Here is a 25,062-nt window from a genome sequence, read left to right as displayed (position 1 = left end):
CTAAGCATCCACAGCACCCAATGACCTGAGTGTGTCTGGGTGAGGAGGGAGTATTTGGTTAAAAAAAAAAAAGTAAGTATTATTTTACCTTGAAGTCCACTAGCATAAGTTTATCACTTGGGGGAGGAAAAAGAGGGAAACGTCTTTGACAAGAACCCACTCAGAACTAGAATAGAACCCAGGAGTACTGACCTCTAGCTGTCTACTCTAGCCCCTAGTCCACAGTTCCTTCTTTCATCATTATTTTTAGTACACAACATTTCCTATATGGATATACATATACACACACAAAACTTTGTTTTCATTCTTTCATTTCTCTTTCTTTGTTAGCCAATGAAGCCTTCCTGATCCCTACCTTTTTTCTAGCATTTAGGAAAACAATTTCTCCTAATGCTTCTTTTATCTCACAGATGCTGACCATGATTTGCAGGGCATTAAACAGTCATCTACACAGCTCCGCTTGCCTTTCTTTTAAGACAACACTGCGCTCATTGTTGGTAGACTAATAACTTGTGCCAATGAAAACAAGCCCTCTCCCTTTCTAGTAAAATTACCTTTGTTGTGTTCTTCACATTTTATTTTTCTGACATCATGACAGAGCACAGCCTTCATTTCCTAGTAATGTCCTCATGCTGCCTCCTCATCCTGCCTCCACACTAGCTACAAGCATGATCAGTCCACATACTTTATGCAGCTGATTACCATTGAGTAAAATATTCAACAACATCTTATATTGTTGAGTCTTATGACTCCCAGCAACCTCATCAGCACATTTTGCAGTAAGGGGGAAAAAATGAACAAGACGGGTTTGTACACAATTCGTGTGCCAATATTTTGTCCTGTCTGCTTCTCTTCCTCTTCCCCAAAGCTGTACTAGCATTGGAGCTGTAAATGTATAAATCACTGTCAGTTGGAAATGGATCATGTGGGTTGGTGGTGGCTACTGATTGTAGAGAACCTCGGGTTTTTTACATGTAACTCAACTATTTAAAATGATGCAGTGAAATGGGGAATATACTTAGAGTTCCTGACTCCACTGAATTCAATAGTGAAACTACCCCTGGATTCAATGGGGCCCAAATTTCACCCCTGGTTTCTAACTTGCAAAATGTTTCGAAAAGAGCTAAAATCTCAGCCCTGGAGACTGAAGTCTTCTGCTTTTCCATGGAACTGGTACCACACAGGCAGTGTCAGTTCAAGCTTCCCCATACCAACCTGACAATAGCTTCTAAGGGGTGGAGAACAAAGGCACTTCCGCCTCCATGCCCATTCAATCAATGGCCACTTTGCGGAGACTGCCAACAAGAAAGGCAGTCATGCCAACTCCCTTGGTACTGTTTGTGACTGAGACACATGGTCACTGAGGAATGCACCCCTGACTGCTGTCACAATTTTTAACTCGCATCTCAAGTGTTGTCAGTCACATACCGATGCTGCTAACTGAGATCAAAAACCAAAAACTGGCCTGCTAACAGCAGACCCTGCTGCAGTGAGTGGGCAGGAGGCAGGCTGATAACAGCCACTCTTTCACACTCCCTCAGGTGGACACAGCATGATTTTCAGCCACCTTTGTACCCCACCATCCAGACTTGTGCGAAGTGCCATAATGGACAATCAAGGTCAATGTGTTCAGCGGTCACAGAAGGTGACTGGGACTCTTGGGGTCTATTCCCAGCTCTGCCACAGACCTTGGTGTGCCTTGAGCAAGTCAGTTAGGGTTAGAGTCACAAAAGGACTTGGTGTCTACCTGCCGCTTTAGGAGACTAAACCCCAGAATCAGGGCCCACCGGAATTCACAAAATCCTCGCACAACTGCTGCCAAACCTGTAGGCACCTAAACTCAGCTGGCGCCTAAATTTTTGCAGTAAACATTCCCTAGGTGCCTATGTTTGTGCCTCTGCATATGCGCAATGCTGCCTCATTCTAGGTGTCTGGATGACTCAGCCCCAGCATGATGCATGGACCTGGGAGAATACAGGCATTCCTCCACCTAACTTGCCTGCTAGGCCCAATCTGGTAAGCATGCTTGCCTATTGGATTAGGCCTCCACTGGCAACCTCACACAAAACAGCTGATGAGAGAAGAACGCCAGCCTCTCCCATAACTCTTAGCCTGCTGGTTCGGGCACTCACCTGGCTCAAGTCCCCCTTCCACCTGAGCGGGAGAAAGGGTTTGAACAGAGATCCTAATGATGGGGCCAGAGGATATTCTGATTTGTGGCTCTTTCAGTGTCTCCGGTTGGAGCTTTTCCACTGTGGCTAAATAACTGAAAGTCATTGGAGCATGGGGACTGGATCCTGGGTCTCCTACCTCCCAAATGAGTCCAACCACCAGGCTACAGAGCTTTATTCTCTCTCTCTCCCTCTCTCGCACATGCAGTCTCATATATTCCCTACCCACTGTACTGAAAGTTATGAGCAGTACTTGTGGCACCTTAGAGACTAACCAATTTATTGGTTAGTCTCTAAGGTGCCACAAGTACTCCTTTTCTTTTTGCGAATACAGACTAACACGGCTGTTACTCTGAAAGTTATGAGGGAGGTCCTCCTCCTTGCACAAATGGCATTGGCACTGAACTCTCTGAGAAGGGCAGGACTTAGGATACACTCCTCTCCTCAGCATCTCCCATTACCTAGCTTAGACAGGGAGCAGCCTAGCATGCTGGTTTTTGTGAATCCCATTCTCAGGAGCCAAGGCTCCTTATACAATGACTGGAGAGAGATAGGTGCCTGAGAATGGGATTCACAAAAGCCAGCATGCTAGGTTGTGAATCTCAATGATTTCCTAAGCGCCTAGAAGTCAGGTGTACTGACGCTGAGTGTTGCCATGCCTATGTTCCTTTGTGAATCTAGCTCCTATCCTGTGTGTTCACGTACACGTCTGTTTTGTGAGGCATTTGGGGATTAACAGTAGTGTAAAGTATTATTATTATTATTATTATGGCCAGCCCCAAGTTTTCAAAGTGTTTGTATTATTCATATTATGGTCATGCCCAGAGGCCCCAACCAAGCTCTGAACCCCACTGTGTTAGGCACTGTAACCCCCACCTAGTAAGAGACTGTCACTGACCCAAAGAACTTACAATATAAATTGGCAAGATAGAGAGAATGGAAGTAAAGCAGCATTCTTGCCACCACTCCATTCCACTCACACACTGAGTGCACACCTGCCTGCTGTCACAGTGACATATAATAAAGACAGGGTCTCCCCAAATTGCTGAAACCTTTTCAAAGGCTAGCTGGGGTCTCAAGGCCATAGACGGGGGGGGGGAGGATGAAAAACTCTTACAATGACAGAACACAACTCCCATTATAATAATTATTTACATGTGGAAAATGCTAAGATTTAATTAAACTGCATTAGATCTCTCTCTCTCTCTCTCTAATTAGGACTGTACTATACTCTCTAGAGTATATCAACTGTGGCCAAATTCTCCTCTCAGTATAGTGTAAATCAGGAGTAAGTCCATAGAAGTCAATGGAGTGGCACTGGTCTAAAGCTGGTGAAGTCAACGGGAGTTATGCCTGTAGAAGAGAGAGCAGAACTGGGTACTATATGTCTTATTGGTACAGGAGCTCCTCACTTAACGTTGTAGTTATGTTCCTGAAAAATTTCGACTTTAAGCGAAACGATGTTAAGCGAATCCAATTTCCCCATAAGACTTAATGTAAATGAGGAGGTTAGGTTCCAGGGAATTTTTTTGCATCAGACAAAAGACTATATCTATATACACATACACACACACACAGTATAAGTTTTAAACAAACAATTTAATACTGGTACACAGTGATGATGATTGTGAAGCTTGGTCAAGGTGGAGGAGTCAGAGGGTGGGATATTTCCCAGGGAATGCCTTACTGCTAAATGATGAACTAGCAATTGGCTGAGCCCTCAAGGGTTAACTCTCACACTCTACAAGGCAGCAGGAAAGGAGGGAGGGCAGACAGAGACAGACACACACACCCTGTGTGTGTTTGAGAGATAGAGATGCGCATTTCCCCTTTAAGTATGAAGAGTGGCATCAGAAGTACACTGCCTTGTTAATTAGATCAGCAAGCTGAGACCAGACCACAGCTGCTGCCTAAGGCAGCAGCCCCCTCCATCCGTGTGTCCCCCCTGCTCTATGGGGTAAGCGGGATGCAGGAGCAGGGGGGAGGGGGACACCCTGACATTAGCCCCCCTCTTCTTCCCCTCCCCCCACACAGCAAGCAGGAGTGAGACTCAGGGAGCAGCTCCAAGGCAGAGGACAGGAGCAGCACATGGCAGTGGGGGGAGGGACAGCTGAATTGTCTGCAATTGGTAGCCTGCCGAGCAGCTGCTGCACAGGGAACTTAGGGGAGCGGGGAGCTGATGGGGGGGCTGCTGGTCCATCCTGGTTCCAACCACCCACCAGCTAGCTGCAACGGGCTGCTCTTCCTGTAAGCAGTGGACAAAGCAGGCGGCTGCCAAATAACATTAGAAGGGAGCATTACACAACTTTAAACGAGCATGTTCCCTAATTGATCAGCAACGTAATAACAATACAATGTTAATTGGGTCAACTTTAAGGGAGAAGCTCCTGTAGTCTATAACATGTGTAAACCTTTCCTGGTTTCCTGAAAAGATGGGGCTGGCAATAATAATACATATACTGAAACTTATTTCCTCTGCTCAGAGTCTATAAGTAACTGTACTTGTGTATAATATTAATGAACTCTTGGGTAAAATAGGATATGTCTGGAAAGTACCTATTTTTCCTCTTCTTCCATTTACTCCTGGTTCCCCCTTTGGCCCTGGGATGCCAGGGATGCCATCTGATCCATTGTAGCCGGGTAATCCATCGAGTCCAGGAGGTCCTAAACAAACCAACAGGAGAGTGTAATTTACATTAACCAAATACTATTTACACTTCATCCTTAAATCCACTGCATTTACTGTATATCAGCAGTTCTTAGAACCTGCCATTATTTGGGTTCAGAGTGTAGCATGTCCTACATTCCAGTGCAATGGCCTTCAATTTCTGATAACCAAGCATGAGTCCTAGCTTAAAGGTAAAGGGTAATATTCTTGTCAGCAAGTTAAAGAAGTATGGGCTGGATGAATGCACTATAAGGTGGGTAGAAAGTTGGCTAGATTGTCGGGCTCAACGGGTAGTGATCAATGGCTCCCTGTCTAGTTGGCAGCCAGTGTCAAGTGGAGTGCCCCAGGGGTCGGTCCTAGGGCCGGTTTTGTTCAATATCTTCATAAATGATCTAGAGGATGTAGTGGATTGCACTCTCAGCAAATTTGCGGATGATACTAAACTAGGAGGAGTTGTAGATACGCTGGAGGGCAGGGATAGGATACAGAGGGGCCTAGACAAATTGGAGGATTGGGCCAAAAGAAATCTGATGAGGCTGAGGGAACTGGGATTGTTTAGTCTGCAGAAGAGAAGAATGAGGGGGGATTTGATAGCTGCTTTCAACTACCTGAGAGGTGGTTCCAAAGAGGATGGTTCTAGACTATTCTCAGTGGTAGAAGAGGACAGGACAAGGAGTAATGGTCTCAAGTTGCAGTGGGGGAGGTTTAGGTTGGATATTAGGAAAAACTTTTTCACTAGGAGGGTGGTGAAATACTGGAATGCGTTACCTAGGGAGGTGGTAGAATCTCCTTCCTTAGAAGTTTTTAAGGTCAGGCTTGACAAAGCCCTGGCTGGGATGATTTAATTGGGGATTGGTCCTGCTTTGAGCAGGGGGTTGGACTAGATGACCTCCTGAGGTCCCTTCCAACCCTGATATTCTATGATTCTATGATTTTCCCCGTGATCTTTGAGCAAAACTGTGATTGACATCAATTGGTGCTGCACCTTTTGCCTCCAGAACAGTACAGAGAAGCAGTTTGGGTCTTGTTCATGGACTCTTAAAATGAGGGTCCTGAAGAGGCCCAGTGGGATCATGACCACACTCCCTTTCTCTATGACTAGATGGGAGAAGGAAACCAAAGTTATGGAAGGGGGTCCCCAAACCTTTTTCTGTTGTTTTTTCTGGGGTCATTTAATGGAAAAGGTTGAGAACCACTAAGAAGGGACTAGGAGTTCAATTGTCTGCTCTCCTCTGACTGTATGGTCTTAGACAAGTCATGTGTGTTGTAACCTTAACCTCTCTCAGGGCCCGTCAGCCTATCTGTAAAATAAGAATAACACTTACCTACCTACTGGTAGGATTAAGTAATTCCAAACCTTGGTTGGCCTGACGTAATGGGGGAGGGCACTACGAGTGGTCTGTCCCCCCTCCACCATCCTTTGGACCCCCATACAGGAGGGAAGAGAGCCAGATACTTAACAGAAAATGGTTCTAGGAAAAACTGCAATTACTAAAGCAGGGAAAGAAGGCAAGTAATCACTCTTGTAGCCTGGCAGCTGCTTGAGGGGGAAGAGAAATCAAAAATAAAATGAGGAGAGATAAGGACAAGGAAAATATAAACAGAAAAATCGCCAGCCAAAATTTTAAAATGTAGCCAATTAAAACAGAGGAGTTCAGTTCTACATACTTATCTCCTTAAGCAAACACTGCTTAAACCCTGTCTATTTCATGTGTTTAATGTTTAACAAGTGCTTAGTGATAGCATTTTAAGCTAAATCTGAACCATCCCCTTGTACAAGACCCAAAATACAATAAAGTTAGTGCAGTTCTGCTGAGTGGTGGATGAAGCACAAACACAACTGTGCAACCCTTATGTGGCATAGCGCAGTGCACCTTGTCAACTCTCTGGGTGGACACATAAGGCAGGGGATTAGAGGACAGAGGAGTGGCCAGTGGGTCAAAGCCCACCAGCCAAAAACCCTACATGGGGCACATGCAGCAACGGGGGCTATGATCACTGCTACAGTCCAGGGGACATAGATGCATCTGTACAAGTATCCCCTGCCATACCACTGTGTTGGAGTTAAAAAATTCCATACAGCAAACCCTGTGTTGTTCCCATGCCCGAGCCCCATCTAACCTAATTTGGCATGAAGATTGGCATTTGGCTTTTAACTAGGAAAGCAAGACCCAGCAGTTTGTGAAACTTTACAACTTTTTCTTAAATTTAGGATTTTATGAAGCTTCTCGAAGTTTCACAAAAGATTTTCACAAAAGTTTAAACCATTGTTTAAAAAAGAAATTGAATTAAATGTCCTGCATGTCCAAATAAATGGAAGCCTGCTCTATGCAATTAATAACCGTTCTTCACTGAAAATCATCCCTGCCTCTAGGACCAGCAGGGGAATAAAATGGAAAACATTCAGCAGTGCACAACTTGTACTTGGATGGCGGGAAACAGAATGTGAACCGCAAAGATTTCAAATTTGTTCTAAAAGCTACGTTTTTTGAGGAATTTCCCAGGCCTCAATCCTGCAAAGGCTCATGCACACGTTTAATTTACATGAGATCCTCACATATGTAAGTGTACAGGAGCTCCTCAATGAAAGTCATCCCGGTTAACATTGTTTTGTTGTTACGTTGCTGATCAATTAGGGAATATGCTCGTTTAAAGTTGTGTAATGCTCCCTTCTAACGTCATTTGGCAGCCCCCTGCTTCATCCACTGCTTGCAGGAAGAGAAGCCCATTGCAGCTAGCTGGTGGGTGGTTGGAACCAGGGTGGACCAGCAGCCCCCCCAGCAGCTCCCCGCTCCCCTAAGTTCCCTGTGCAGCAGCTGCTCGGCAGGCTACCAATTGCAGACAATTCAGCTGTCCCTCCCCCCACTGCCATGTGCTGCTCCTGTCCTCTGCCTTGAAGCTGCTCCTTGAGACTCCTGCTTGCTGTGGGGGCCGGGGAGGGGAAGAAGAGGGGGGCTAATGTCAGGGTGTCCCCCTCCCCCCTGCTCCTGCATCCCGCTTACCCCATCTTCCATAGAGCAGGGGGGACACACGGATGGAGGGGGCTGCTGCCTTAGGCAGCAGCTGTGGTCTGGTCTCAGCTTGCTGATCTAATTAACAAGGCAGTGTACTTCTGATGCCACTCTTCATACTTAAAGGGGAAATGTGCATCTCTATCTCTCAAACACACACAGGGTGTGTGTGTCTGTCTCTGTCTGCCCTCCCTCCTTTCCTTCTGCCTTGTAGAGTGTGAGAGTTAACCCTTGAGGGCTCAGCCAATTGCTAGTTCATCATTTAGCAGTAAGGCATTCCCTGGGAAATATCCCACCCTCTGACTCCTCCACCTTGACCAAGCTTCACAATCATCATCACTGTGTACCAGTATTAAATTGTTTGTTTAAAATGTATACTGTGTGTGTATATATAATATAGTCTTTTGTCTGATGAAAAAAATTTCCCTGGAACCTAACCCCCTCATTTACATTAAGTCTTATGGGGAAATTGGATTCGCTCAACATCATTTCGCTTAAAGTCGCATTTTTCAGGAACATAACTACAACATTAAGTGAGGAGTTCCTGTATGTAGTTTGGGCCTAAACTTTGGAATTGGTGAGACTGTAATGGCTGCTGTTTCTTTATAAACTGATTGTCTTACAAACTAAGGCTCCTCAGCACCATTCCCATTCACTGTGTAAAGAGATAGCTCAGTGCTAGGAGCCAAAGGAGATGTCTGATCAAAATACATACAGCCATTTGATCCAACTACATGACACATGCACTGCACTACAGCATATTATATGTTTATTTATTAGATCAATTCCATGCAAAGTGGTCCCAAATTAAATAAGGCATCAGGTAAATATTAAAAATCATGAAATAAACAATACATATATGTAAGTTGTCATGTGAAAACACACAGTGCAGCTATAGTTTACACTATGCGTTTCATAATCTTTAGTATTCAACTGATGCCTTATGAAGGGAAAGATAATTTTACGCAGAAAAAATATTCATGATGGAAAACAGACATTACGGGATTAGTATCCTGGTTATTTGATGTGGGTCAGTTTACTAATAAAGTTTGGAAGATTCTGCAACGTGGATCCTGTTCAGAAACATTCATATAAAGACAATGGTATAATAAATTTAAAGGGCCAGAGTCTCCAGTATGTTCCAGCAGCTTTGTGACACTCTGCCATAAACTTATTTTAGTTAGCCAGTTAACTAAACTGGGTTTACAGCTGGAACTTCCTGGGGAACCTAGCCTAATAGGACGAGAATAAGAGGCAGCGGTAGCACCAAAAGTGTAGGCAGGCAGGCAGGGGAGACGATCTCAGATTTATAATCCTTCTTGCTACTCTGAGACAGCCACGGTAGAGACACGGGTAACTCTGGATGGTTGCAGCAACGCAAAGGAGGGAAGGTGGTCCTGTGGTTCAAGTACAGCATTGGGAATTAAGGTATCTGGGGCTCTCTTCATGGCTCTGCAATAGACTCTGTGTGACCTTAAGCCTGGTGTTCCCCAGTGTTCTTATCTGTACAGTGGAGACAATTGAGGTGACCAGATAATCAAAATGAAAATAAATATACACTTGACACTCTTTCCCCAACAATAAGCCTGTTCCCATACTGACCCCCTTCCCTCAGCTCCTGGGCTGTGACCTACTTCTGCTGGGCTAGTGGTTCTGAAACAACCCGCCAGGTTCCCCCTATAACAGTGAGGGAGTGGCGCCCCGCAATTCTACCACCAGCTTCCTTCTGGAAGTGCTGCTGTGGCTGTTTTCCCCAGGGGCTAGGAGAATGGCTTTGCAGAGCCTACAGCAGCACCCTCTGCTGGGGAGGAGTGCTGAATGTTGCTGTTGATTATAAATTGGTTTGGCAGAATTCTGTTTGTTTGTCATTTCAACAGACAATGTTGATGTTTATTTTTAAGCATTTTTCCTATTTTATCTATTTAATTTTTCAGAGTTGCAGGAAATTATAGGAGGATTAGCCAATGGGGGGTTCAGACAATAATTATTGATAACAGTAGATGTTGAGATTCGAAAAGTTAAAGCTTTAAAACCACTAAAGAACAAATTATCAATATATGTCAATAGATACTAAGTGTAAATATCCTTAAGTCAAACTCTAATAAGTTCTGAAGCAGCATTTTTCTTACTTTCTCTATCTGAAAACGTGTATTATCCTTGATGGAAATATTTTTTGTCGTTGCGTGTTTGTTATGGTGAAATCGACATTTACCAACATTTACCAATAAAAATCGAATCCTTCCAAGTCTAACTATAAAACAGCATAGGTGTTGCATTTTAAAACTCAAAATGCTGAGGACAGGCTGAATTTTACTGAAAAATGGGGGGAGGGAGTTCACTGTCCAGGGGGAAGAAGTACAACAAGAGGCTATCTGATCACTGAAAGGATAACGACACTATATACCTCACATGATCGTTGAGAGGCTAAAGTTGTGAATGTTTGCAAAGCATTTTGAGATCTTCTTATAGATGTTGTAGAACTGCTAAAATTATTCTCATTCTCCTGGAATAGCTAACAGATGGGTAGCAGTGGATTGGTAGGCAGGCCTGGATACCACGAGCTCACCGCACTCAGCCAAAACAAGAATGAATGGGAATGATTAGATGCAGAACAGAAATATCATAAGAAAAGGCAGAGAGGAGAGCAGAGTCTTTTTTTCTCTTTGGCATAAACATTATACCACTGGGCCACATCATACAGTCAGGCTAGAAGCACTTCTAGATGTTCAGCATCCAGATATTTTCTTATTTCTTAATAGTCTTAGGAAACTTTGGTTCATAGATTCAGGGCCAGTCTTCAGGAAAAGAATGTTTATTGATTCACCCCTCTCTCACACTAACCTGGAGATCGCTTTGTCTAGGGTATGTCTTTATACAAATATTTTTTAAACCACCAAGTGAATCAACATCATACCTACAGTATTACAATTGAAAAGGTATCTTACCTGGGGAGCCTGGAGGGCCTAAACCAAAAACAAGCAAAAGAACACGGGAAACAAAGAGAAAAAATGGTGAGTGTAACTTGGCAGCTCAAGTAAAACCAACACTAAACTCAGCTGATTAGCATTAGACCAAAACAAGACAGAAAAGAACTTTCAAACTTCTGAAGAGGCACTTATGGGTTAAGCTATTTTGAATGAAAAGTAAGTACTGAAGCATTAGTGCAGATCCAGCCAGACTTGCTGTATAATTGCTTGTGAGGATAATCTTTCAAAACACCCACTTTATATGCCAAGCCCAGTCATTTCTTAAATTTCCAGTGATAACAATTTGACAAGAATGGCCTCTGAATTCTCTATTCTATTGAATGAATTAAAGCAGGAGACAGGTGTTTATGTGCCTTTTCACAAATATGCCCCTAAATCATCCATTAATTATTATGTTTACATTACTTAGTGCCTCATAAGGAGTTCTCTAAAGCCTTGGTTGTGGTAATGGAAGAACAGGTCTACAGTGTCTCAGGTTAAACGTTGCAAATGTCATGAGAAATTATTTTTAGAGAATATCCATTCCAAAGTACACACCTTCCTGGGTAATCAGCAGGAATTCAGAGGTTTGAAATAGGATGGTTAAATATTTTCTCCTCTCTAATCCGCAATAACTTTATGGCTAAATAACAAACAGGCTCCTTTTACTTGTAATTGTTCTCTGTTTGGATTGGATCTGGTTGCCTGTGCGAGTTCACTGTTTGGTAACACTAGAAATTGGATTCACTCTAGTAGTTCAAGGGATATGTGTAATACAGGACATTCCAGTGGAAGCTGTTGAAGTCTGTTCTGTCTGTGACTTCAACTACATCGAAAACAAACCTCCACTAGGTGTATGCAAAATATTATCATTCATTTTCCATGGAAGAGAAGCTTAGTGCTATCACTTGAGAGCCCATAAATTAGGGTAGCTTTTACAATGTATGCCTATGCTATTACTTTGCCCTGCCAGAGCAATATAAAGGGTCCTTACATGACTTCCATGCCCATAATTCTCATGAGGCAGGAGTAAATAATTAATACAGGGCATAATAAGAATTATCTGTTCTATGTAACTTCTGGTAAAACATACTTTGATCAAAAACTGGGGAAAGTTGGAAGATAAGAAGAGAGATTACTGCTGGGATTAAAGAACCAAATTCTCTGTACTAACATTTTTACCAGGGCTACAAAGAATCTTTTTAAATCTAAAACTCTACATAGAAATTAAAGAAATAAACAGATCTCAGACACTAAACCTGACAATTTTAAGCATTCATTAAAAAGCTTTATAGGAAAAGTGAAGCACAGTTTAGAACAGCACTAAATCTATGCTGATTTTTTAATAATGCTGGTAGATGCTAGTTAATACCCTTTTCAATACCCTTTAATACCCTTTTCAGTCAATTTTCCAAGAAATGCCTGATTTTTTCACTGCAGATAATTTTTTTCCTTAGTACTCTCACTCACTTTGTCATCTTGAACTCACTGAAGACTCTAGATGTCCTTTTATCAGATAGATAAATAGGAAAAGTACTTGAAATGTAGCCAATGTAACGAAGACAGGTAATGTCCACCGTGTAGTGAGCTATTGTTAAAGCCAATGCTGGAGTGGGCTTAACTAAGATGAAGATTCAGGGAGTGCATAGAAAGGGATTTAGCAGGCACGGAGTAGTGTGAAGTCAGAATTCTGGAACCCAACACAAGACACATTTAAGCTGTACTTGACAGTGGAGTTGTCTTTGTTCCAGTCAAATTTCACCTGCGCTTTCAAAAGGAGTTTTTGTGTTTTGTCTCCAATAAATCAAGGCCAGATCCATACAGGGGAAATTTCCCACAAAATTCTACTCATTTTGAATTCAGGTCAGTTAAATTGATATTAAACCCTGTTGGATCAGTCGTTCATACCAACTGCAAATGGCCTGAACTGTTTTACTGAACTGGTTTCCAAACCTAAGTGGTTTACTTATTTTCTCATTTTCAAGCATGTATATCAGCTCCAGCAGCTCAGTCTTCTATATACTTTGGCTAGCAAAGCCAAGACAGAGCCCTTGGAGTAGCTAAAGCTTTACATTTTCTGGTTTTCCCAGACCATATGCAAACTTCTCATGCCTTCAGCCTGCCCCAGCCATCAAGTATTTTGAAATTCCTATGGATTTCTGAGAAACCAACCTCAGAGTCTCATGATATGACCATCATCATCCTTCAGAGTCCACTACTTCCACTCCTACCTTAGCCATGGCAGTTGCTACAGTGATACAAGTCCCTCCCTCCCTCTGGGTTGTCCATCCCATGCTGATCTAGAATCAAAAAGCTAAGCTCCAGTCATTAATGGTTGTATAGCACCTCGAAGATGCCAAGAGTTATTAAGTACCATTATTGAGATCCCAATTCCGTAATGAGCTCTGCAAGGGTGATAGGAAAACTATCTAGGAAATAAACATCCCCAGGAACAATGTTACTCTGGAGACTTTTTAATCAGATCAATAGTATCATTCCTATAATAATTTTAGTCCTACAGCCTATAATTATCTCAAGCCAATTTTTCCTCCAAAAATTATTTCATCACCAAGCATACAGCATTCAGCATAATACTATAGTAGTATTTGAAAACGTACCTGTTAAGCATATCCCTTTTGTGCTGTTACATAAATCCACCATCACACGGACCTAATATTACAAAAGTAAAATGTAAAATTCACAACAGTGCACTGAGGTTCAGTGTCTACAGAAAGGACAAATAAAACATCTCTACGGTTCACTTCATTCTTCTGTGTGATTGCTGTGCAAAAAGCAGTTGGGGAAATTATCTACTTTACAACTACACCACCTTGTAGAATGTGAGCGAACTATTTAGGCCTTAACTTTGGCCTTCTGAAGACCTGCGTATGTATTTGTAAATTATTCTATCTTTAAGAATCTGTGTATTGTACCATTTTAACAGCATTTAAAAAAAATACTGGATGGGCACATCTCTGGATGCAGTCTGGGTAGAAAGACTTACACCTTATTTCACTTAGGTTTTCATGGCTCTCTATCTGAGATAGGTTATCAAAGATTATCAAAGCCGGCAGCAGCCAAATATGATCTGTGTTTAACTCATACATATGTCCGTTTATGGGTCATTTTCCATCATGCAACATAACTTAACTTGCTTACCAGATATATAAGGTGATTTTTACTAATTTCTTCACTTGACATAATACAGAGCAGCATGTGAATTTGGAATTAGATTATTGGAACCTCATCCATTTGTGGCACTACAATAATTGGGGCATTTGTTTGGATACTTGTAATCGAGAAAGAGCCACAATTCACCATCTCAACAAGACCATCTTTATAACAATGTCCTTAAGTTGTAGTAAGTATGCCTACTGATAAATTCTGGTACTGTATTTTTGTCTACATTTCTTTCTTTTTTATTTACTTCCTAAGACTGAACATTGTACTAATACAGGGCTCAGCACTGTGAGATGATGAGTACTCTCAACTCCAGTGATTTGAATGGCAGCTGGCAAGGTTCAGTGCCTTGCAGAATCAAAGAGTCCTTATGTAAGTGTTAGCCAACATTTCTGATCTAAAATATGCTTTATCTCTTCCTTCACTATACTTACAACATCTGTCTTCAGATGTCACAAGTATCCTTCCAGGGTAATATAAAAACCACTGCATTCTCTTTTAAATTGTATACACTGTCACTGTTGTAGCTAAGTTTATTTTTATAAATCAAAAGATACAAAGGATAAAATTTTCAGCCTTCAATTGTGCTTGAATAAAACTGCCTCCACTCAGCACACATGCATGCATTTGTTTTTGCATAACCTTGTGTGTGCCCTTTAAATAATCTAAGGACATGCAAGGTTTACCATTTGCACCTGCAAAACCTATTGTCAACCAACTGTCATTTAATCTGTTCTTCAATCAGTAAAGTTACTGGGGTAGAAAATGCATGCATCATGGGATCAGTAATGGGATATGTACTGCAGCTATTGTTCTGTTGGTTATTGTTTCAAATCCAGCCCACAATGGTATTGACTAAGCTGTTGCTCCTCAGCGACAGTTCTGAAACCTGTGTGATTGGTGGCCTCAATGTAGCGCCTACTAGACAGGTGTCCAGGTCATAAAAAACAACCAATAAATTTAGCACTTATTGGCACCCTTGTTGGTAAACTCAAACAAGGAGACCAAGAATTCAATGGGTACAGAGAGTAAACTTTCCTCAGACCACCAATAAGTCAGAGTCAAAGCTCTTTAGCTGAGGAGCAAGGAGAAGTTTATACCACCATCTTCCCTGCTGAACTTCTACTGTGGATGGAGAATTTCTGTCTCCATGCCTGTCAATACAGCCCTTTTCATCCACTCTAGGCTCACTTTAAACTTGGTTTAAAAAGAAAAAGGAGAGAACTCCAAACACAGAAAGTGAGAGAGATACCAGGCTTCAAAGAGTTCTTCAACAAAATCAAGGACCCAAGACCTGATATATCTCATGTAAAAACACAAGTCAAGTCAGTTTTTAAAACAAAGTATGATGCTGTCTTTATAAATAATTTAAAATAAAAACTCAGGATACATAAACAAAAACGATCTGGGACACAACGGTGGTTTGGTGTTTTGTTTTGTTTTGTTTTTGTTTTGTTTTTTGCTTTGCTATGCTATTCACCGATCAGAACCACTGCCTTCCATTTTTTTCTCTCTAGATCAGGTCTAGGAGTTCTGCAGCCTTAGACAAACTGGCAAAACACCACCCCTACTAGTTCACTGTCATCCACTCAGAACACTAACTGAATGGTTTACTGGCCCATAGATGTTGCTGCTCAAGATGATGGTCTACCTCAGAGGTTTTCAAACTGTGGTCCGTGGACCACCAGTGGCCCGCAAGCTCCATTCAGGTGATCCGCAGATAGTTCCCTCTAAGGTGCATGCCTTGGCGGCCACACACAACAGAATGAAGGACCACCCACCTAATTAGTGGAGTCGCACAGGCGTGGCTCCACTAATTAGGTGTCTGGATCCTGGAGAAGACGCACATATAAGGTGATGTGGTGGCCTTGGGGTAAAAAATGGGGATAGGTGGGAGTGAGCAGTGGGGTGAGAAGAGGGGGTGGTGGGAATTTTGGACATGCAGGGCTGCAGCAGCCAGAGAAAGAGGCGACTTTCCCCAGCTCCAGGGCTGCGGCTGCCAGGGAGAGACAGCCCTCCTTCCCACAGCTCTATGGCTACTGTGGCGGGGGAGAGACCGCCCCCACTTCCCAGCCCCAGCTTGGGGGCTGCTGCAGTGGGGGAGAGAGGGAGAGACCCAGCTCTGGGGCTGCTGTGGCAGGGAGAGAGGGCACATCCAACACATTAGAAAGGTAAGACTACTAATATTAAAATATGAGTTGTGTGCTTTTATTTGTACAACAAAAAAACGTTAATTATTAAGGTTATTTTATATATAGCACTTTTATCCAAAGCGCTTTACAGTAGTTAACTAACAGTACAAACAACATTTGGAAAGATCACTAAGCGGTCTGCTGAGACCCTCAGCAGTTTTCAAGTGGTCCATAAAAAAAAAAAAGTTTGAGAACCACTGGTCTACCTATTTGATATTGCCACTCTTACTCACACAATCAAGGCAAACAGCACAACTGTCTGAAGTGCCAATAAACACCAAGTGGAGAACATCATATGATACTTTCTACTGAGGCAAAGTTTCCTTTAGAGGCTCTGATTCAGCAAAGCACTAAGGGCTTGATCCAAAGTCTATTTAAGTTAATGGAAATCCTTCTAATGACTTCAATGGGCTTTGGATCAGGCCCTAAAATACATGCTTAACTTTAAGCATATGACTCAAACATCTTTTTAAAGTATTTTTCTTGATTGTTTTTACCTTAGAAATATCAGATCTTGACTTCCTTGTCTTTGCTAGAGAACTCTTCATAACGACTGTCTGCCTTGAGTAAATGGGACTATGCATGCAGATTTTTAGTTCTAAGTTTGAAGGGGCTTTCTGAGGGCCAATCCTGCAAGGTGCTGAGTACTTCTGCAAGGAACAAAACACCTTCAAATTCCACTCACATCAGTGGGTGCTCAACACCTAGCAGGATCAGGCCCTCTTCTTCTGCAGACCTGTGTTGACAATTAGCATGTGTTAATTTTTTCTGAGGATCTTTCAGATTCCAAGCTGCATTTCAGATCAGACAGAACAAAAATGTTCTTAACTGGCAAACATGCAAAGTAGATTCATTCACTTACAGTATTTCTCTTTCATTTGTACATCACTAAGTAAAAATATAAGATGATATTTCCAAAATAGTTTTAAGGCTACAGAAAGTAAAATGTTCTAGTAAAAACCATATGATCTTATGCAAAGGATTTCTTCTTCAATAAAAAGAATTTAAGACAATATATGCAAACCTGATCTTCCTAACATTTGTTCTGAAATATGAGAAAATAAAACATAAGCTGCTTAACTGCATAAGTCTTTGTGTTTTGTACTTTTAATCAAGAACTTGCCACACAACATTCTGATGCAAAAGAAAAATCAAAAGTACTTCTGTTAAAAATGTCAAGCCAATAAACTTCTATATCATAATTACACGAGTCACTTTATGCAAGTAATCTCATTAAATTCAGTTGTTAGAGTGATAACATTTACATAATACAAATGCCAATAGTTTATTAAGCATAACAGTTACCGCGTTTAGTGTGGAAATACTGAAAATCCTTACTTCCATAAGTAATCCTTAAAGTCATTGGGAGTATTTACATCAGTAAGGGGAGAGAGGGCGTCAGATTTGCCTTTTCTTGTTATTATTGAGCCAGGGCCTGCAGTCCTTACTCAGGCAAAACTCACAATGAGTTTCCCACATGTTGATGGTATTTTTTACTGAGTAGATACAGAAGAAGCAGGCCCTAGAGCCCCTGTCCTAGAAACACTCATGCACATGAGTGGAACCCCATATTCAGGAAAAATTCCCATTGAAGTGTGAGAAATTCAGGGCCGTTTTGCCTGAGAAAAGACCTCAGAATCTGGCCCAACACTAACAAAGAGCTAATCCTGCTTTCCTTACCCATGCCACTAATCCCACTGATTTTAAATAACGACAGGTTTCAGAATAGCAGCCGTGTTAGCCTGTATTCGCAAAAAGAAAAGGAGTACTTGTGGCACCTTAGAGACTAACAAATTTATTTGAGCATAAGCTTTCGTGAGCTACAGCTCACTTCATCGGATGCATATGCATTAAAGGACCATCAGAGTGGAACATTAGAGGGAACATTAAGGGAACATTAATTAAGTGGAACATTAAGGGAACATGGAACCAACTACTACAAAGGCCATAGGTGCTGGAGGTTAGGGTGGCTTAGGCAGTCTTGTGATCCGGCCCTGCTGCAGGGGTCACTGTTTCTCCTCACTCACACATACACACACTTTTCCTGAGATGGGAGAAAGTCCCACCACTCTTCATTTAAGTTTCATGTTAACATTTATTTCTTAAAACATCCTCCAATAAGCTGGTGAATTTCACTAGTAAAGTTCTCAGGGCAGGGCCTCCCCGGGAGAGAATTTGACCCAGCCCTTCCCTTGGGGGAGGGAAGCAGATATGCCCTGGGGACTCCACCTTAGGCCACAGACCCTATCTCTTGGCGGAACCTCCGATGGACCCTTCCCCTGACACCAGCTCCTTGGAGATGCTCTCAAGGCCCAGCCCCTACCCCTAGGGGCGCACCCTACCGGCACCATGGAGTAGGTCATCATCATGAGCAACTCATCGTTCTCGGCCCGAACGTGGCCCCTGGCGCCCGCTCCGCGGTGGCTCCTCTTGTGCCGGGCGGCCCGTGGGGCCGCTGCCCCTGGGGCGGTGGGGCCCAGGAGGGACCGCAGGATGCTGTCACTGTCTCCCCCCTGGGGCTGTGCAGCCTCCAGCTCCCGCAGCGCCGCGCTCAGCTCCCTCCACTGCCCCAGCAGGAAGAGCGTCCCCGCGGCGCTGAGCGCCGAGAGCAGCCCCACTGCGGCCAGCAAGCAGCGCAGCGCCCGGCCGCCGTCCCCCTGCATCCCCGGCCCGGAGGCGCGCTCGGGCAGGGTCCTGCGAGGCCGAGCGGCTGCGGCTCCCCGGCGCTAGCGGGCAGGCGGGGGCGGAGCGGCGCTGGGGACTGGCTGGCTTCGGCTCCGGGACGGGCTTTATGGCCCCGGGCACCGTGGGCTGCTTCCACCGCCAGCCACAGAGCTGCCCGGGGTGACGAGGCGGAATGAATGGGAGAGGCGGGCGCCGCGGGGACGGGGAGCAAGGGGCAGGGACACGGGGGCCTGGCACCGGGGCAGGGCTGGGGACCAGGGGGCAGGGACACGGGGGACCTGGCACCGGGGCAGGGCTGGGGACCAGGGGGCAGGGACACGGGGGACCTGGCACCGGGGCAGGGCGGGGGAGCAAGGGGCAGGGACACAGGGGACGTGGGAACAGGGGGCAGGGACACGGGGGACCTGGCACTGGGGCAGGGCGGGGGAGCAAGGGGCAGGGACACAGGGGACGTGGGAACAGGGGGCAGGCACACGGGGGACCTGGCACTGGGGCAGGGTGGGGGACCAGGGGACAGGAAGGAACACAGGGGACCTGGCATTGGAGTGAGGGGAGTACAAGAGGAAGGGACATGGGGGACCTGACACCAGGGCAGGGCAGGGGAGTAGGGGGCAGGGACACGGGGCAGGAGCGATACAGGGGATCTAGTATATGGACTGGGCAGGGGACAAGGAGGAGTGACAGGTTTCTGACACACAGGATCCGAAAGAGCGGTTCCAGGCACACTAGGGTCCAGGGGCTAGGGCAAGTACAGGCACACAGGAGTGGAGGACCAGCGACTGAGAAGTGAGTATAAGGGTTGGAAGAGGACAGTGGCAGGGATACAGCTGAGTTGACACGGGTCAGTGGATCAGGCATAGGGGTTAGGAGTACAGAGAAGCGTGGATGCAGTCTGATGGAAGGGATTGGGAGATGAAGGCGAACAGGGTACCAGAGTATGGGACAGAGCCTCAGGACAAATACAATCAGAGATTGGCGCAGGGAGCAGCAGCATAGGACAAGGTTAAGGGAATGAGGATGATGGGAAAAGATGTGGAACTTGGGCACAGTGCTAAGGGATAGGGAAAGAGGGGCAGAGGATCTAGGTTAGGACACTCATTACAACCTCTGGCTGAAATATTCATAGTGGGCATGTAAAATTATGAACCCAAAATCCTTATTTACATTAGGCACCTAAACAAATCAAAGTTAAGCATCCACTTTGAAAATGTATGCCTTGACCCTTGCCCCTGAAAATTGAAATTAGGTCAGGATATTGTTATGGGAAATTGCAGGACAGCCAAAGGGAAGACAACCTTTACTCCTTGTTGCCTCCAACCATGATAGACATTTAGGTGCTTAAGTAGACTTCACTACTTCCACTGGCTGAGGTACTATTGTGCTTTTGGCCATATTATAAGGATAGCTGTATTACATCCCATTTTGCTGCTTGTTATATCTACAATATAATTTTGTAATTTAGAAAAGCAACTTGACGTTTTCAAGAGGTACCATATAATTCACTAATAACCATTTATATAATGTTATGGCTGTAGAACTGGGCCACCTCCAAAAGCTTTATGTGAATTAACATTTTATGATCATCAATGAATTATTTGACACCAATGTGCTGTGTGGGAGAAATAAACCAAATTCTGCACCCAATTACTAATGTAAATCCCAGAGTACCTCCATAGAAATCAATGGAGTTACTCAGGATTTATCAGTGGTGTAAATCAGAGCAGAAATTGGCCCATAAATGTTACAATTTTCATACAAATGTCCAAGAGACCCTAACCCTTGAAAGAAGAGTTAAAACATCTAATTATTAAAGAAAAATGTGTGTATGTATAAACACACCAGACCACACACAGTAATTCAAGGTCAGTGCCAAAGCCACTGCTTTTTCCCCTTTAACAATTAGGTGGGTTAATTCTTCTTAAGAGTTTGCTAGCTTTTGGAGGTTTGTAAGACAACTTATGGGGCTGAATTCACTTTCATTTACACTCCATTGATTTCAGTGGCATTACTCCAAATTTACATCAATGTACCTGCAATTTGGCTATATCACACATACAGAGCACAAAGAGATTAAAATAATTAATGGATAGTTATAAAATGTTTACTTATAGTCATAACTGATGGGCTAGAAAGATTTTCCCTCCCACTTTCTGATCAGAAGTTTGGAACACCCATAGCAGAGCATTCACCCCAGACTTTATACCAAGTCTTGTGCTTGCTTTGCCAGGGCTTTGGAAGTTTAGCTAGTATTGCGTGGATAATCTTGCCACGCAGGAATATTAAATAAAGTTGATTGATTATGTATTAGGTTACAGCCTGGAAATGGGCAGAGGTGAGGTTTCAGAGTAACAGCCATGTTAGTCTGTATTCACAAAAAGAAAAGGAGTACTGGGGGCACCTTAGAGAGTAACCAATTTATTTGAGCATAAGCTTTCGTGAGCTACAGCTCACTTCATCGGATGCATACTGTGGAAAATACAGAAGATGTTTTTATACACACAGACCATGAAAAAAATGGGTGTTTATCACTACAAAAGGTTTTCTCTCCCCCCACCCCACTCTCCTGCTGGTAATAGCTTATCTAAAGTGATCACTCTCCTTACAATGTGTATGATAATCAAGGTGGGCCATTTCCAGCACAAATCCAGGTTTTCTCCCCCCCCCCCCAGCCCCCCACAAAACCTACTCTCCTGCTGGTAATAGCTTATCTAAAGTGATCACTCTCCTTACAATGTATATGATAATCAAGGTGGGCCATTTCCAGCACAAATCCAGGTTTTCTTCCCCCCCCCATGGATCCAGAGCTGGAATGTTTGGTTCAAAACCAAATCAGGGCTTAGGGTTTGATGGTGCTGAAACCTGTAAGCTGTTCTTGCAAACTTATTGATCAATTGATCTTAAGAACTTTCCACCATTTTGAATGGGAGAAACCTCACAAGAGGGGTTCCATGTTCTTGGGCAGAAATACTATCAGAATGGCCATTCTCTAGAAATTTCAGCCACCTCTCAACCAGAACCAGAAAGCTGCAGCTTCAGATCTGACCTAGAATTTGAAACAACCCTCAAATGCCTCTGATTTTGGCTTCTCTCTACTAAAGGCAGTTCTGATCCAAAACATTTCACATGTTATAAAGGAGCCAAGTTGCGCGCGGGGGGGGGGGGGGGGGGGGAAATACAGCTCCACTGTACTAAAGCTTCGATATGTATAAAAAGACCCAACATGAAAAACAGTTGGCCACTTCAAAAGTCAAGTTAAAGAATACACAAGCAGGGATAATTTCCTAGATTCGTTGTTCCCATATGTAAGTATATGAACCTTGTAGGCAGGGTGGGGGCAAAGGAGCTTAACTGAGGTCCTGAGTGATAAAATTTCCATTGGCTTTGATGGGAGCAGGGATGGACCCTGGGTCTTGTTTACTTGACCATTTAGATGACTTTTTAATGTGGCTCTCTTATATAGCTGTTGGTCCTTCTAAGTTAGCTACAGTAGATTAGTTTAGATTTTACATTAGTAATAGCGGCTTATTTTATCTACGTGCGTATCCACCTATCTGTCTATACAGTGTGTAATGTCCGGGCAGCTTTCCAAAAAGAGCTTAAAAATGAGGTCCTCTGTTTCTCTTCCTCCCCTTTCCCAATTAGTAGGAGTTTGCCACTTTCTCTGTCCCTCCTCATTCCACACCCATCTCTAAGTGAAAGCTAAGACAAAGAATGAGACTTACATTTCATTCTGAAGGCAGAGAGATTCAGGATCATACTGCTCTCTTTCATGAGTGAATTCCGTAGACAAGGACCTGATGCCAAGAAGGCTCCATATCCCAAGCTTACAAATCCACTCTTGTGCTTGGCAATTCTGTTGTTCCATGGAACACAGCTGTTGTATGATGCTTTGATCATGAAGCAGGAGGCAGTCTTGCAAGTAGCTCAGACATATTTCTGGTAGCTTGAAAAATGCCTTTTATGCCTGTTTAGAAAGTAGATTTGGAAAATATGTTTCAATATATTGTGTAATTATTATGGATTGTGCTCATGATATGTCAGACGACATTAAATCCTCCTTTTTTTGAGCCTCCTCCATCTCCCAAAATGTGTCAGGATTCCACACACCTCAAATTAGCTGATTTTATTTTTTATGAGAACCCACATGTACAATATAAAGTAAACTGTGCAAAATGTCAGGATAGAAGGAAAACTGCAGCTACAGACGCCAAATCTCTTCACACCTCTTTGGGGGAGAGTGGCAGTAGAAATGTGAACAAAAGACATAACAAATAAGGACAATCATTAAAATTTTGATCATGTTATGATACAGTATTGTCTGAGCTCCCACAAGGCCACCGCAGATAAACCATTAATGATGTCATTGTACAGATATTGTCATGTGCAGCAGATATCTTTTTGTGGAATGAATAAGTGGAGTCTCAGAGCGTCTTCTGATGGTAGAATGTAAAGTAGTGACATTCACGGCAAGCAAGACAAAAAAAACTAAGTGAAGCCATCCAACTTGAATTAACTACACTGAAATTATCATAAGGTTTTATTTACATTTGAATAGTTTTTTGTGATAATGAAGGTAGCAAGTAGACTTGTTTACTCTGTCAACTGATAGCCTAACCGATTATAGAAATGTACAGTTGCGTTTTATTTTGCTTAGCCTTGTGAAAAAGACAATACAACCATGAATGAAAATACATAAAACAGACCCTGTCCTAAACAAACATAATTTATAATTACATTGATACAATAAAATCACTAAACATCCTTCATAACAGCAAACTAAAACCTGTCTCCTTTTAAGGACATAAATGGCCCTAGGTGGAACTGCACTCCAGAGACTGTATAAGGTAACATGCAATGATTCTTCATCTTTTATTGTCCATTTCAGAGTACAATGACTGACTAAAGAGCATACTAATCACGAGCCGCTATTTGGAGAATAGTGGAAGTGATATAGCATTCTGTTTATCCATCTGTCCAATCTTGAAGGGGATTTGGGTTTTATCTTTATTATGGTTAAACACTGGGGTACATCCTGCTCCCTGTGAACATCCCAAGTAAGGCTATGAGCAAGGAAATTCCTTGGTTGTCAGAAGTGCTGAATCTTCCCCCTTCAGTCCCAGGCCACAAGGCTGCATTGGATCTGTTCCACAGCTGCCAATATAGCATGGAATCTGCAAAGGCCTCGGTGATTGCTGTGCCACTCACTTCACAGGGGACTTGCATAGTCATGGATACATTTGGGCACCTTGCCTAGAAACCTCCTCACCTGGTGGAGTGCGAGGAGCCCCTACAGAGCACAAAGCTACAGCACATAGAAGGGCATGAAACCCCAGCATGGATTCCCATAGCCTTTCCACCAATAGTAGTAAATATTTATATTATGATAGTGCATGGATCAGGACTGGGGCCCCTTCATGCTGGGTGATGTACAAACAGAAAAGAAACAATACTGGTCTTGAAGAGTTGATAGTCTAAAGAAAGCTAGGGGAATATGGACAAAAACTAGCCCACTCTATTGCAACATCTGTAAACAGCTTTTTAAAACGTCACTAACGTAATCCATGATAGATTGATTGCAGTGGAAAATTAAATTCTATTTACTCACTAAAACAGCAGAAAGAGTTCACAGTGGAAATTCAAGCATTCCCACAATCCCACACCAATGTACCATATGTCTGACTCCTGACTTGTTTGAATCTCATCCTCTAAGAGTGAGAAAATTCTTAGCCCTCCCGCCCCATCCTGCACATTCAGTTGTTGGTTTGTCTGCTGAGACTGTCCAAAAGCATGCCAGTAAGTAGAGTTTCAGTTTATGTGGAGGGGTTTCCATGGGGACATTTGGGATCAAATTTTCAAAAGCGTGTGCTCAATTCACACATGCATTAGAATTTGCATCAATGGAAGCCTGGCACATGAAAGAGTGCTTAAATCTAGCCCATGTTCTTTAGGAACTAGATTGAGACCACCAATTTAATTCATACAAGCCACAGATCAACTATCGTATTAGGTCAAAATCTACCAGTGCAGCCATAGTTCAAACTAACAGCAAAGAGATGAAAGGCTCAGTATCCTCCTGGCCATTCCCAGGCGATCCTGTTCCCCTCAAAAATACTCTTGAATGCTCAATTATTGGGGCAGAGGATGGATGCAGACAGAGCAAGACACACCATCTTGCTTAAATAATTCTCT

The 25,062-nt window shown here is 43.2% G+C and overlaps 1 protein-coding gene across 1 annotated transcript in view; it reads right to left on the bottom strand.

Moving 5' to 3' along the window:
• GLDN (gliomedin) overlaps nt 1-18,851 on the bottom strand; it is a 39,801-nt gene extending 20,950 nt beyond the window's left edge. Inside the window, exons 1-4 of the mRNA XM_074966350.1 lie at nt 18,531-18,851; nt 13,435-13,486; nt 10,796-10,813; nt 4,728-4,835 (exon numbers count right to left, since the gene is read on the bottom strand). Coding sequence (XP_074822451.1) covers nt 4,728-4,835; nt 10,796-10,813; nt 13,435-13,486; nt 18,531-18,851 — 499 coding nt within the window. The remainder of the gene's footprint in view (nt 1-4,727; nt 4,836-10,795; nt 10,814-13,434; nt 13,487-18,530) is intronic.
• Nucleotides 18,852-25,062: the final 6,211 nt, after the last annotated feature.

The sequence above is a fragment of the Natator depressus genome, chromosome 10 (genome assembly GCF_965152275.1).
Source record: "Natator depressus isolate rNatDep1 chromosome 10, rNatDep2.hap1, whole genome shotgun sequence".
In the NCBI taxonomy this organism is placed as follows: domain Eukaryota; kingdom Metazoa; phylum Chordata; order Testudines; family Cheloniidae; genus Natator; species Natator depressus.
The sequence above is the reverse complement of the archived record's forward strand: the minus strand, read 5'-3'. Positions and strand labels throughout refer to the sequence as shown.